This window comes from Cydia strobilella, chromosome Z, assembly GCF_947568885.1.
Source record: "Cydia strobilella chromosome Z, ilCydStro3.1, whole genome shotgun sequence".
In the NCBI taxonomy this organism is placed as follows: domain Eukaryota; kingdom Metazoa; phylum Arthropoda; class Insecta; order Lepidoptera; family Tortricidae; genus Cydia; species Cydia strobilella.
Genome location: NC_086068.1, coordinates 56,710,307 through 56,724,988, shown reverse-complemented (window position 1 = coordinate 56,724,988; position 14,682 = coordinate 56,710,307). Strand labels below are relative to the sequence as shown.

At 38.3% G+C, this 14,682-nt stretch overlaps 1 protein-coding gene across 1 annotated transcript in view; it reads right to left on the bottom strand.

Annotated features, from left to right (window-relative positions):
• Nucleotides 1-14,682, bottom strand: part of LOC134755179 (uncharacterized) — a 148,176-nt gene that overhangs the window by 22,934 nt on the left and 110,560 nt on the right. Inside the window, exon 2 of the mRNA XM_063691685.1 lies at nucleotides 12,073-12,127. Within this exon, the coding sequence (XP_063547755.1) occupies nucleotides 12,073-12,086 (14 nt within the window). The 5' untranslated portion in view covers nucleotides 12,087-12,127. The remainder of the gene's footprint in view (nucleotides 1-12,072; nucleotides 12,128-14,682) is intronic.

Sequence of the window (14,682 nt, the reverse complement as noted above, 5' to 3'; positions counted from 1 at the left end):
AGATGGGCGGAATATTCGGTAATTATTCGGTATTCGGTAAATTTTCCAATGTTCGTACACGGCCGAACTATTCGGTGAAAGTGCCGAATATTCGGCATTTTTTTTATTATGTTTGTCTTGTTGCAACACTGTAATAATGTAGGCTCCTCCAGATCTTTTCAAGTAGGTATCTTGATTGTGAGGGTCACATTGAAAGAAACGCTTAAGTTTACTTTTGAATTATATACATGTTAAGCATCGTTATTTGTAAAGGCGTTAGCGGCGGGTTAGGCGTTAGGCGGTGATAGGCGTTATTAAAAAATATACTGAATACCGAATAAATACCGAATATTCGGCCCATCTCTAATTAAAACTCTTTTGTCCGAAGTTCGGAACACGATTATTATATCTGTCGAAGATTTTGCGAAGTTGCGACCCGTCCCGTCCTACTTCGAAAACTCGCTTCAAAATATATGTCTAAACTCGGTTTCACAGACCGAAAATACGGTTAAGTCAATGATATTGACAAGAGTTTAATTGAAAACGATTTTTATTAAGTAAAACTTCTTTGATAGAGGTAGTTCTCGGAGGACGCTGCTGCCCATCCACCGGATTTCCTTAAGTCGCCTCTTACGACACCCACGGAAAGAGAGGGGGGGGGGGTGCTATTCTTACCCGGCACCACACGGGTCGCCTGCGGTCGCCAACCCGCCTGCCAAGCGTGGCGACTACGGCAATCCCCCCCAAGGGATAAAAACAAAAAAATGGGCGAGCCTTGGGGGAGGCCTTATGTCCAGCAATGGACGTCTATCGGCTGACATGATGATGATGATGATGATGATGAAAACTTCTTTAGGCGCGACTAGAGGGTAACTCAGATTTGTTTTCTGACGGAAGTAACGTTCAGTAGTGACACCAGAGATGGGCAAAATGTAATCGACTAACGATTAACGATTAAGATTACAAGAATTAATTGCGACTGACGATTGAAAACTACGATTGATCAATCTTAGTTGTATAGAGTGCAACTAATTTAGTTGCAACTAAATTAGTTGCCGATTGATTTCGGACAACTAAATTTTGTAATCGACTAATTAGTTAGACTATTTTCTCGCGACTAATGTTAGAAGCAAATTGAATAGAATACCTCGGTATGGCTATGTTGACAGACTGATTAGGACATCTTAACGGATGTTTAAAAATAAAATAGTCATGTATTACTTACGATATTTGATTTTCTTTACAAAGAGGTTTAAATATTTTTAATGACCACACGTTGAAAACAAAATAGACCGCGTAATATATAATAAACAACGCGCGATAATAAACAACATGCAGATGTGTCATTCAATAGAACGTGTTATTTTTAGAAGATGCGTCGGCACTTGCACCAAAATGCAACAAACAACTTCCAGGTAAGTAGGATTATCCCATTGTTTTGTCACCGCGTGACACTAAAAAGAGTTTTACTATTGTCAGAGACAGCAAAATATTGATAGTTTCTATGTCTAAGATTTACTCAGTATCGTATAATTCAAAGTATTAATAATGCACCAACCTACTTTATTGTTTGCGATTTGTAAACAATGCAGTTTTTCGCTATTTGTCGTTATTACCAATATATCGTTATAATAATATTATGGCATTATTTGCATTGTCATTCAAGCATTTCAAATTAAACGTGTATACATAATTTTAGCTCAATCGGATGAAGATATCTGCTTCAAAATAAGTCGCAAAATTCTACCCAAACTAACATAGTTACAACATACGAGTACCTCCGTATGTTACATACATACGTACTTGTAGTTACATATTGCAAGATAAAAAATGCAAAACGGGAGACTACGTAGTTTTAATATAGATTTAATCGTGAAATTTAGTCGATTGAAACTAAAACTAATTTAGTTGTTAGTCGAACATTCTCACAACTAATTTAATCGCAACTAAATTAATCGCGATTAAAAAATGACGATTGATATTTTTAATCGATTGATAGTTAACTAAAAGATTAATCGATTTATGCCCATCTCTGAGTGACACACGCACAATAGGACATACGTCAAACTAGTTATAGTATAGTTGGTCAAGCAAATCTTGTCAGTAGAAAAAGGTGGCAAAAAATATAGACGCGAAGGGATATCGTCCCATAGACAATTTGAATTTCGCGCCTTTTTCTACTGACAAGATTTGTTTGACCAACTATATTTAAGATCCGCTTCAGCTTCGCGTCAATATAATAACCGGCAGGAAGTTGCGCAGGAATCGGGACAGGTGGAAAGCTGTCGTTTCGAAGGCCAAGATTCTTTTTGAATCACTGAGCCAAAATTGTTAGTTATTTAACATAATAGGAGCGAAATTTTTTATTGTCTCTCAAGCAAAAAAAGTTAAATTTAAACATGTTTTTCAATGGGGGTGGGGGAGGGACCTAACCAAGATGACAAACGATAGAAAATACCAGTCGAAACTTAAATAATGATATTCCATACATTATTGAAGCCACGTGACTTTTCGTAGTCTCTGTCATCCCGAAAATTTGTTTTATTCGTTTGGCGTTTATCGATGTAATACGAGTATTGTCAGAGGGTAAAGGGCTAATTAGTACAGATTGCTTTGCTCTCATGCCATTAGCCTTGAAAAGGTTATAAGGGAAATCCCGTAGGAGCACCCTACACCCTACGCTATCACATGAATTATCGATGATATAATTACAAGGAAAAGTTTACACGATCTGGGTCAGGTTGACCCAGTAACTTCTGTATTTATCAGTTACTGGAACGATCGAATTAACATGCACCCGGCGGAATTTGCTAGGTGTATAGAAACGGCGTACGCACGCGGGTGCCATTGTTGGTAAAATCCGTCGCAAGAGTCCGTGCCAGTACTATTTTAAGGCTTGGCCAAACACACGGCATGACGCAGCGCCGCGTCCAAGCCTTTATTTCTATATTATAGCTCACCCGCTGGGTGCAACAGTGACAAACCGTAACAAATCCAAATCAAAATCATAACCTGTTATCAGAATCAGAATACGCCTCCGAGTTGCAATCCCGAAGGAGATCCCTATGACCCGGAGATCGCTCGCATAATGCATTACAGATGATATAATTAACACGTAAATTTTACACGTATTTGGGTCAGTATGACCCCGTAACCTACTTAAAAGTGGGTCTATTGTTTTCCATATAGTTTTAAGTCATAATGTATTGCTTGTCCGCATTTTCGTTAGTTATAATTTGTTTTTTTCTCAGAAACGCGTAACTTTTCAGGATTGCCATAAAACAAACCTAACCTAACATAAACCTATCTATAGGATAACCTTACGAAAATACTGACCAGTTAACGGTTTCAGAATTATGACTTATGATAATCTGATAACCATTACATTATGCCTTTCAATAATTATGTCAAACAAAGGGATCCGACTTAACCGACTTAAAGCATTATAAACCACTTTAAAGCGAACATTGGCGTTTTAAAAGTAGTAATTGTCACTGAAAAACGATCATTGGCGCTGTAATAAATAATTGTCTGTTAATATTGTTGAAATTTTAGGTGAATGCATAGGACTTGCTGGGTAGGTAGGTAAGGCATAGGCGGATCCAGAGGAAGGGGGGAGAGGTCATGGGAGATGACTTTCTGGCCCCTATTTCACCACGGTGACAGGTGCGACAATTGTCGACATCCCTGTTGCTGACGTCACTGGCCTCCATGGGCTACGGTTACCGCTTACCATCGGACGGGCGGTGTGCTTGTTTGCCACCAACATTTTATTTTAAAAAGAATTCCATTATATCGCCAATTAATTAGTAGGTACTTATTTTGCGAAGCTAATGACATATGTCACAAGATTTATTTGACGACCGGTCTGGCCTAGTGGGTAGTGACCCTGCCTGTGAAGCCGATGGTGCTGGGTTCGAATCCCGGTAAGGGCATTTATTTGTGTGATGAGCACAGATATTTGTTCCTGAGTCTTGGGTGTTTTCTATGTATTTATGTATTTGTATATTATATATATCGTTGTCTAAGTACCCACAACACAAGCCTTCTTGAGCTTACTGTGGGACTTAGTCAATCTGTGTAAGAATGTCCTATATATATGTCCTATGTCCTATATTTATTTAAAAGAATTTTCGGCAATTCTTGACAGGAAAGTTCTGTGTCGGAATTTCGTGACAATAGTCGTGTTTCTTGTGACAACTGTCATTAGCTTAACAAAATAAGTACTTATTTATTGGAGAAAAATTGAGTTTTTTTTTTTAATTAAAATGTTGGTGGCAAACAAACACACCGCCAGTCCGATGGTAAGCGGTTACTAAGTCTATGGAGGCCTGTGACGTCAGTAACAGTGATGTAGACAATTGTCGCACCTGTCACCGTGGTGAAATAGGGGCCTGGATTTGGCCTTGAGGTAAGGTGCATCGGGATAACTTCTAATGCAGAATAATTTTGAAAATGATAAATATTATTAGGTAACCCAACCTTTGACGTTATTGATAATACAATTATCAGGTAAAGTTTAACGTATCTGGGCCGAGCTGACCTAGTTTAACAATTTACAAGTGTCAGTTACCCGAAACCCGATGTACTCGTATGAGCGCTCAAATATAATTAACTAAAACGTAGGCTAAGTTTACTCGGCCCCACCATGCATAAAAGACTTTAACAGCCCATGGAAAACATGTTATCTTGTTATTGCTAGGTACCTAAATAGTAATTACAAGCTGAATTTCGAATTATGAGTTTACAGCCATTTTTTTTATGAAATAGGAGGCAAACGAGCAGACGGATCACCTGATGGTAAGCGATTACCGCTGCCCATGGACACCCGCAACACCAGAGGGGTTGTAAGTGCGTTACCGGCCTTTAAGATGGGAGTACGCTCTTATCTTGAAGGTTTGAGGGTCGTATCGGTCCGGAAATACCGCAGGCGATAGTTCATTACACAGTTACTCTCCTAGTACAATTCAGCCATGAAACAAGTTCCGTATAATGTGTCTACTTTGCTCCCTATACTAGGTTATGGTTATAGGGTACTTTCCTACTAGTCAAATCAGTTCTTTTTTCAAACTGTCAAAACGATTAGCTATGAAATTAGATATGAAAACTGCACAAGTGACGTCACGGTCAAATCACCTACTTTGTTTAGTTCTATCCGACTTATTAAATAGAAATTGTGTCAAAAAGTAACTGCTGTACGTTTTTCTAACAATTATCTGGTGCTTTATTTCGTCCATGGTGTGAAATAATAGTTGTTACCTTGAGATAATAAATATATTTGAACTATAATACAAATTCACTAATTCAAGATAAAAGGATCAACTTCAGAATATAAACAATAATACAACCAGTGAGGTATCTGTTACACTTGTTTATTATACTCACAATATTGTTAAATCATTTTACGGTTTAGACTCACTTGTTTTAGTCACTCGCGCGACATGTTTCGGAGAGCCTAGGTCTCCTTTCTCAAGCACTAATAGTGCGAGCAGCGTACGCAATACACGGTCGTCGTGAACGCTGCTCGCACTATTAGTGCTTGAGAAAGGAGACCTAGGCTGTCCGAAACATGTCGCGCGAGTGACTAAAACAAGTGAGTCTAAACCGTAAAATGATTTAATGTTAGTATGTCTCACAACAGTTTAAATTCTATCACAATATTGTGTTTCATAACTCCACTTTATAACACCGTTGTTAACAACTTGTCTAAGTAACTAGACTTGTTATTAAATTATAAGTGCTACTGGGTGTTTTGAGAGGGATGATATAATATAACTCATATGGTGATATTGCTATACATATACCTACAACGGTCTAGAATGAGTACCTATCAGTTTTCTCGTATCATATGTCTTTTTTTTTAAACCGTTCTAATACCGGACTAAAATGTCCTAATACCGGAATACCAACATTTCGATATTGGTCCTCTTCAATGAGGGCTATCGTTTTTTTGCTCACCAGTTGGCGCCTCTGTTGATGGTGGTCCAAAAGACAGAACAGCTGTCAGTCACTGAGTGACAACTGACATTTGACATTTCGAACTTTGCGAAGACCACCATCTACACTAGCGCCCCTAGCGGCGAATTCATACGCGTAAGCGCTCATTGTGGTATTGTAGGTAATATTGCGGGTAACATTTTATAAATTTTTCCCCAAAACTCAAATAAATTATTTAGCATATGGCTCCTCTCCTAGTACAAAATTAACATACTTTTGTTATTTTATTAGTTAGAACTTCGAATTGTATAAAACATGATTATTAAGTAACAAGAATGCAATTTCGCCTTTTGTTCTGGGTAATAATAGAGTAATTTTGCCTGGACGGCTAATTTCAGTCGCGACAGAAAGGACTGGCTGTTCTTTGTGGTTTGCAGGAATAATTAAACTAGCCTCGGTGTCTTGTTGGAACAGATATAGGATGTTGTGCCGTTCTCGAGAACGTTCTCAATTTTATGAGCGAGCGAGAACACTTCCGATACAAAAGGGGGAACCTTTTCGAGAACGGCACAACTCTACGCTTACCAGTCTTACCAAGAGTCACTACATAGTATAAATCCAGCGCCATCGACAATAAGGTCCCTTTTTATAGAAAATACCACATGTATAATACATCAGCATTGCACCCGTGCGAAACCGGGGCGGGTCACTAGTAATAAATATGTGACTACTCGCTCTTACCGTGAATACACCCGCTTAAGGTTTGTTTAAATTATTATGAAGAAATATGTTATACCGTGCTTTTATTACTTAATTGTTACATTTCTGAATAAATAAATGCGGAATAAGGGCCTGGATCCCCGCTCCGGGTCATTCTTGGTGCAGAGGTTATCCATTGCGGTTCAGCGCGGTAATGCGGCGAGCGTTTTGGGCACCTTTGCGCCGGGGATGACGCGGGGTGGGATTTTTGACTGACTGTTGCTTACTGCTTGGTGTTTTGTTTTGTATTTGTGTTTTTTTTTATATATTAAAATATATTAGGTATTGTTGATGAAAAAATAAATAAATGTGCTAAACTTCCAAAAGAAGTCTACAAACATTTGACATTGACGCGCTAAATCCTGTACGGCTACCACGAGCTGGCATTTGACATTTACGTTAGCGACTGTAGGGACTCGGTCGCATTCCCTCTCAGTCGCACCAATAAATCAGTGCGAGCGAGATGGACTGCGATCGAATTTACGCAGTCGCTAACGTAAATGTCAAATGTCAACTCATGGTACGGCTACTGTTACGAAGTAACCCCAATGCACCCTTTTTGCAACTTTTACTCACACACACCCGCATACTGAGAACGGCTAATCACACACACCTACTGCAGCATCATCTTCCTTCATTCAACAGCTATACGAAAAAATCGACCGTTACGCTAGAGAATAAGGTCTAACTTGCAATGCAAATTCAAAACAGATAGGATATTTAGAAACATATCCCCGCATTTTATCTGAGCTCAGCTAATCCCACTTAACGACTTCACCGATTTCATTATTCCTTTAAAAATCAAACTTAATATTTCGATATACGGTTCACATTGCAATGAAAAGTTACAAACAGATACGAAATCAGGAAAGTTAGCTGCTGTATCGTATCACAATATGGCGGTTTCATCAGTGTAGACTGTAGACTGTAGCTTCATCGGAGGCCCTTTCAGTGCTTTTCCGGCTTTTCACTATTCAGTTTAAACGACAGAATGGCGTCAGTTGGGATTCGAATGGAGGATTTTCTAGTTTTTACTTTTTATACCGTATTTAATAGGGGGACGGGTGCTCCATATGAACGTGATCTACATTTTCCTCTCTGGATATTGATATTATACATTATTACACATATTGTTTGATTTATTTTTTTGTTGGCTTTTCGCTCCTAAAGTTCTGTTTTTATGTTTAACTCCTCTTGTTAAAATTGATATTCGAAAGGTTCGAAAAGCGGTATCTTGAGCACTACGAGAGAAACACAAAATTTCTCATAACACCAACTCGAGGAAAATACTAACCGAAAAACATTACAAATCAAATCCAAACAAACGCTAATAAATATTTTTAATATTGTCTTCGATTACCGCGATAGTTACTCATGAAATAAAACTATGAAAACGGATTATATCGCGTATATTGAATTTATAATACATCGCGACGTTATTATAAATTCAATATACATACGCGATATAATCCGTTTTCACAGTTTTATTTCACAAATATTTTTAATTCAATGTCATCACGATAATAAAAGTCAACTCCACCAACCAAGATGAGAAAACAACTGTACATTTGCATCAAAATATTTTGCCACATGGATAAAATGCAACTTTCTCATTCGTTTTTGATGAATAACGAGAGCCTTTACGGGCTGTGGTGAAATAGGACTAGAAATAACACAAAAGTGGCAAAAGGGTCACAAAAAAAAGGCATAAAAAAAAAACTCATTAAGATCGGTAAACAATTTACGAACGAATTTCCTGGAGCGCCCGTCACACACAATGTTTGTCATTACACTTGTAAGGGAAATAAAGGAAAAAATAAATCTTCTGCCTAATTTCGGGCGTATTCGGGTACATTAGAGGCGTATATATTTATGGCGTTGTTCATAAACGCGTTACTGGCCTAAATTAGCTATGAATCGTTTGTCTTTATCTGCCATTTTGACTTATGTGTTTGTAAGTAAGGGATGAAACATAATTTAACTAAATTAGGCCCGTAAAGTTATATGTTAATATTTAGTACATTAGAGCCGTAGGTCGAATAGGACCGTAAAACCTCCCAACTATAGTCCAATCTGTCTGCAACTATGGTTCACAGTGGCGTAACTAGGGGGGGGGGGCAGAGGGGGCAAGTGCCCCGGGCGCCATCCAAGGGGGGGCGCCAAAATGGGCAAAAGGCAGCAGCAGGGAAACTTTTGTCAGTCGTCAGGGGGCGCAAATTTGGTGACTGCCCCGGGCAGCTACGCCTCCTCTAGCTACGCCCCTGATGGTTCACAAGTTCGGGAAAAAAGTATCAATTCAATACCAATGTTCGTTTTGGTTTACTCCGAGTTTTTCCTTCCATTTATAGACATACCTTGCCTTAGAACTACAAAAAATACAGTAAAAGACACACCTTAACGAAAAAAATACAGTTAATTTTGGACCATAGTTGGGTGCTTTGGACTATAGTTAGGAGGTTTTACTTTACGGACCGCATCGCCCCCTTTTACGAGTAAATGTGATAAAACTGATGAAATAAAACTATGAAAACGGATTATATCGCGTATATTGAATTTATAATACATCCGGATGTTTTGAATCCTTTACAGCGTTCGTAGTCAACGGGTGACTGAGGAAAACTACAAAGTGCAAAAATACCCACATAGACTATAAACTTTAAGGTTGTACAGGGCTGCTGGTAGGGTTGTAAGGGTGGCTGTAAAGGTCGGGATGTATTATAAATTCAATATACGCGATATAATCCGTTTTGATAGCTTTATTTCATAATTCAAAATTTTTTATTGCATATCACACTACACATGATTAGGTGGAGCTTATAAGTGGGTATTTCATGAGTAACTATCGAGGTAACTGAAGACAATATTGTGATAAAACTGATGAAAAATATTATTCATGCATGTACAAACGGCAACATTTCACTGTTCATCCGTGGATCTTATTACAAAAGGCTTAAGGTCCACCAATGGACAGTTAATGTGGGTGATCGTACTCCGAAATACCACTGTAGTTAATTAAAACGTTGCATCTGAGGACGCAAATAATGTTATTAAAATAAGCGGGTATTTTTAACGGCCCGCATGAAAATATGTTATTACGAGAGTTGCTTTTATATGTGTCATTCCAGCGGTAAAGGTACCTTTAACCGGTTAGCAATTAGGTGGCGCTACCTTATTATAGTATTTTTCGAACTGTAAGGGTACACTGATAGGTGTCATCTCCATACAATTTATAACCTATCTAACATTCTACCTATGAATTGACAACTATCAGCGTATCCTTCGTTTGAAAAATACTATAGGTAGTATTGGAGCGTCGTTAATAACAGCGTATGCGCCGACCGCCATAAGGTTAGGGTTTCCATATGGAAGAATTAAATGTCCTGATAAAAATCCTGACATCACCCTAAAAATCCTGACATTTCGCTCTGCGGTGAGTCATTCCTAAAAATCCTGGCACTTGCCAAGTCCGGCCGCTATCCGGACAAAGGGTCAAAAATCCTGACATGTCCTGACATGTACTACGCCTAAGGTACGTAATCACCTAAGTTTGATTTGGTTAGAATGTCGAACCATACTGTTCTACCTTAGAGATGGCCAGGGGGCGCCACAAGCCTTCAGGAAATTGTCATATACTTGGAAATTTTGACAGATGTCACCGTGACCGGATAGCCGTGTGGTTCAGGCACCTGTCCGGTAAACGGGGAACGCTGGTTCGATACCTTGTAATACAAGTGGAAGTCCCTTTTTAAGAAAAGCTGTCAAAAAGTGACATCCGCTTGTATTACAAGCTTTTGATAAACAGGGCACTGGTCTTTTTTCCTTTGGTCAATTTTTCCTTCGTATATGTCACATTTATTTTATACTAAAAAGTACGGAACCCTCGATGGGCGAGTCCGACTCGCACTTGTCCGGTTTTTTTTTATTTGCTTCAGCTTTGGATACCCTACTTCTTCGATATGCCTAATCGCCGCTAGGCAAATCGTCAACCGATGAGGTTTGAACGATATGCATGCCTAGGATTTACATGATATGGCGGATTTAGCTCAATTAGTACATAGCCCATTTTCGATTAACCAGGCATCGCACGAATTAAACAAAGTTAATTGCTCACATTATTTCCAATATGGAATCGCATTACATTGGAATATACAGTAAAGGCTAATTAAACAAATATTTAAGGCGAAGTCCCCCTCAGAAATATTACGCATTAAAAATGGGTAGTATTTTGTGCAACAGGTACATTTTTCCATATGGCAATCCTAAGATTTATTATAGTCTGCACCTTCTCAAATGTTTTTTTCGCCAAAGACCCCAATCTGTTGAACAAAAGCCTTTGTTCCTTTTGTGGTTGCGCGTGCCCATTGTTGGTGAGCGCGTGACCATTGTGTATCAGCGAGTGGCATGCGCTCACCAACACCGGCAGGAACACAACACTATGAGAAGGGATTTCCATAAAAAATATATATATATATATATTTTCAATTATACCTTTTATTTCCAAAAAAAAACCAAAATAAATAAAATAAAATTTTATAATCGTAAGAGACGTATAGCAACCGATATAAATAATGAAATAATTTTGTCCAGCTTGTTCTATATATAATCTATACGAACCATATTGCCTGTGCGTGCCCATGCATCTGCCCGTGATCGCGGATATCATTGTTTTAAATTGTTATATTTAGTAAGTTTTAAAAAGAAAGTAATCGACAAGTTCGATCAATTTTCATAGTTTTAGCTTAAAAAAATGGTACAAAATTTTAAGGTGCGTTTTAGCTGCACCCATGTTCGTGACTTTTTTCTATCTAGCGAAAGAATGAAGCTACTAGAAAAAGACCTCAAGATTTCTAATTATGTTTTGTAAACCGTATTGTGATCTAAATAAGCGCTAGGATTTTTCATAAACTCTGCTGTCTGAACCTATCTATTGCACCTTAACAAATGTTACGAGGTATTATAGTTTCGAATATAATTTAAATTATCGATGCGATGCGATGTAAAATTATGTCATTATGCAAATTACTTTCAATAGTATCATGTATGGAAATGAATTAGAGCTTTATTTAATTTATGTTTTACCTTTTATAGCTAATTGCTATATGGACCGATTTTTGTATTGTTTTCGTTTAACAGACGAAAAAAATCCATACTTAATATTATAAATGCGAAAGTCTGTCTGTCTGTGTGTGTGTGTGTTACCTCTTCACGCTTTAACCGCTGAACCGATTCCGTTGAAATTTGACATACGAGTAGGATAGTTTGAGTCCCGGGAAGGACATAGTATAGTTTTTATCCCGGAAATCGTGGCTTTGGGGAGCCTGGGGTTCGCTCGGCAACCTATACCCAGGAATTGACATAGGTACTAGTTTTTAAGAAAGCGACCTAATTTGTACTCACCTCTCTGAATCCATGTTGGTTTTAAAGGGAATCCAGGACTTGTGAGCTTGACCTTCTGCAACAATAAGAAAAATCTTGTAAAACAAACTCGATGACACAGCTGACAACTTCATTATTCAGATCATTTCTGCAATAGCTAGCCATACACGTACGGATTTGTCCGTCGGATCTGTCTGAAAGATGTGTCCGGCGGACACATCCGTCAATGTATGGCGTGAAATTGACACTGATTTGTCCGCCGTATGTCTGTCCACTGCCCGTGCTCAAAACCAACGGATCTGCGCGTGTGTGCGAAGTAACGGAACGGATGTGTCCGCCGGATCGCACCTTAGTTGCGTTTTAATTCTACGGCACGGCAGTACGCACGCGCTCATTTAAAATGGCGTTTACTGACAACACAGTGTTTTGGACAGATTTATAGAGCTTTATAGGTCTTTACCATATTTATGGAAGCTCAAGGACGAGAAATTGTACCTAAACAAGGATCTTAAACAACAAGCTTACAGTAAGCTTGTTTCCTCATTCGAGACATATAAAACCGCCACATATCACAGCCAGTTTTTGTTTAGACATAAAACATCAAACATCAAACATTTATTCAGCAAATAGGCCACAGGGGCACTTTTACATGTCAATTTTTACAAGCAATACAAAACCAAAATTTACAAAAAACAATTACAAATATGGAATCAATAAAATATTAGATACTTTGTCAGAGATGTATCCAGTCTAAATGTCGAATTACACAAAAAAGAAAACTAATAAAAAATATACAAACAACGGGCAATTACTAAAATTGTTTAGATATGTAAAAGTCTCTAGGTGTCAGAGATAAAATATGTACAATAAAACAAAAAGATCATCAAATTATCCTTAGAGGTGTAAAAGGTCTCCAAGACTTGAATTGTTATATAAGTAATTATAAAACAAGAAATTAAATCAGACAGACAAGAACCGAATGAAGTGTCTCACGTTAATGCCACTCAAAAGTAAAGTTACATAGGACGTAACATGAAGCCCGTGTAAACTTAAACAGACCGGTCTCCATACATCCAGACATTATTGCAGACAACCGTTACTAGCTAAATCCAGATCACAACTGATGTCCGTCACCGTGTGTGGCGAAGTCACGGATCAGATCCGAGACGTGTCCGGCGGACAAATCCGTTAGCTAATCACTGAGCCTTGCCTGCGAACTCCTACTTCCAATACAGGGGAAAACGTTACTGTTAGGAATGTACAGGGCGGAAGGGCGCCTCGTGTCTCGGGCTAGGCATATCGTATAATACAAATGGAACTTCACTTACAGATAAGATCGTTTAATTTTGTAATAATACGATACTGCCTAGTCCAAGACATATCATATATTATTTCACTTCTAGATGTTCAGAGGTTGGAGTCACGGGAAAGAATTGCGTATTACTAAATACCCTATAGGTAATAACATTATTGTCTTAGGTTACAGCGATAGTTATTAATAAAATATAAATATTTAGACGGATTATATCGCGTATAATTATATTAAAATATATTTCGACGTTTCGAACCCTTTACAGCGTTCGTGGTCAACGGGTGACTGAGGGAAATATTGCAAAACTACCCACTTACTGATTTTTGGGATTCCGTACCCAAAGGGTAAAAACTGGACCCTATTATTAAGACTCCTTTGTCCGTCTGTCCGTCCGTCTGTCTGTCTGTCTGTCTGTCACCAGGCTTTATCTCATGAACCGTGATAGTTAGACAGTTGAAATTTTCACAGATGATGTATTTCTGTTGCCGCTATAATAGCAAATACTAAAAAGTACGGAAACCTCGGTGGGCGAGTCCGACTCGCACTTGTCCGGTTTTTTTGTTTAACCTTTCAAGTCTTTTTTGAGTTGAAGGAATTTCGATTTTATTTCAATTAATTAAATTCCAAATTTAAATGACGTTAATTGTCCGCGAGGCGGTTTCTGCCACTTCAAGGGTTAATATTTCTGTGTGTTTTGGATTATTATTCGGCAGTGATAAATTAGATGAGAGCGAACTAAAGGATGCTCCGCAACATACATGATGTTTCAAAATTGACTTTGTTTCAACCTATATCTGTTTTAACCAAGGGCCTGACACTCTTTGATAGAGAAAGATAGTCTTATTGCGATTCCTATAAGAGGAAAGAGAAAATAGTGCTATGCTTTGTATGGCGAAATACCGAAATTTATAAGAGTGAAAGAGAAAAAATCCTATGCTGCCCAAATTTGACATGAATATTCTTTCTCTTACCCCCGGTCGCTCGGTGGCGCGTCTATATAACTAACTACTTGTATATACTATGTCTATGGTTTTAACTAACCTCGATCTCCCTCCCACCAAGATGGCGGCAGGATTCCGGACGGCAAAGTTAATCAACCCGTTATATTTATATCCATACTAAGATTATAATTGCGAAAGTCTGTCTGTCTGTGTGTTACCTCTTCACGCTTAAACCCCTGAACCGATTTAGTTGAAATTTGGCATAGAGATAGTTTGAGTCCCGGGGAAGGGCCATAGGATAGTTTTTATGTCGGAAATTATCCCTAAAGAGTGAAAAGGAGGGTGAAATTGAGATATTTAATGAATTGCCTACAATTT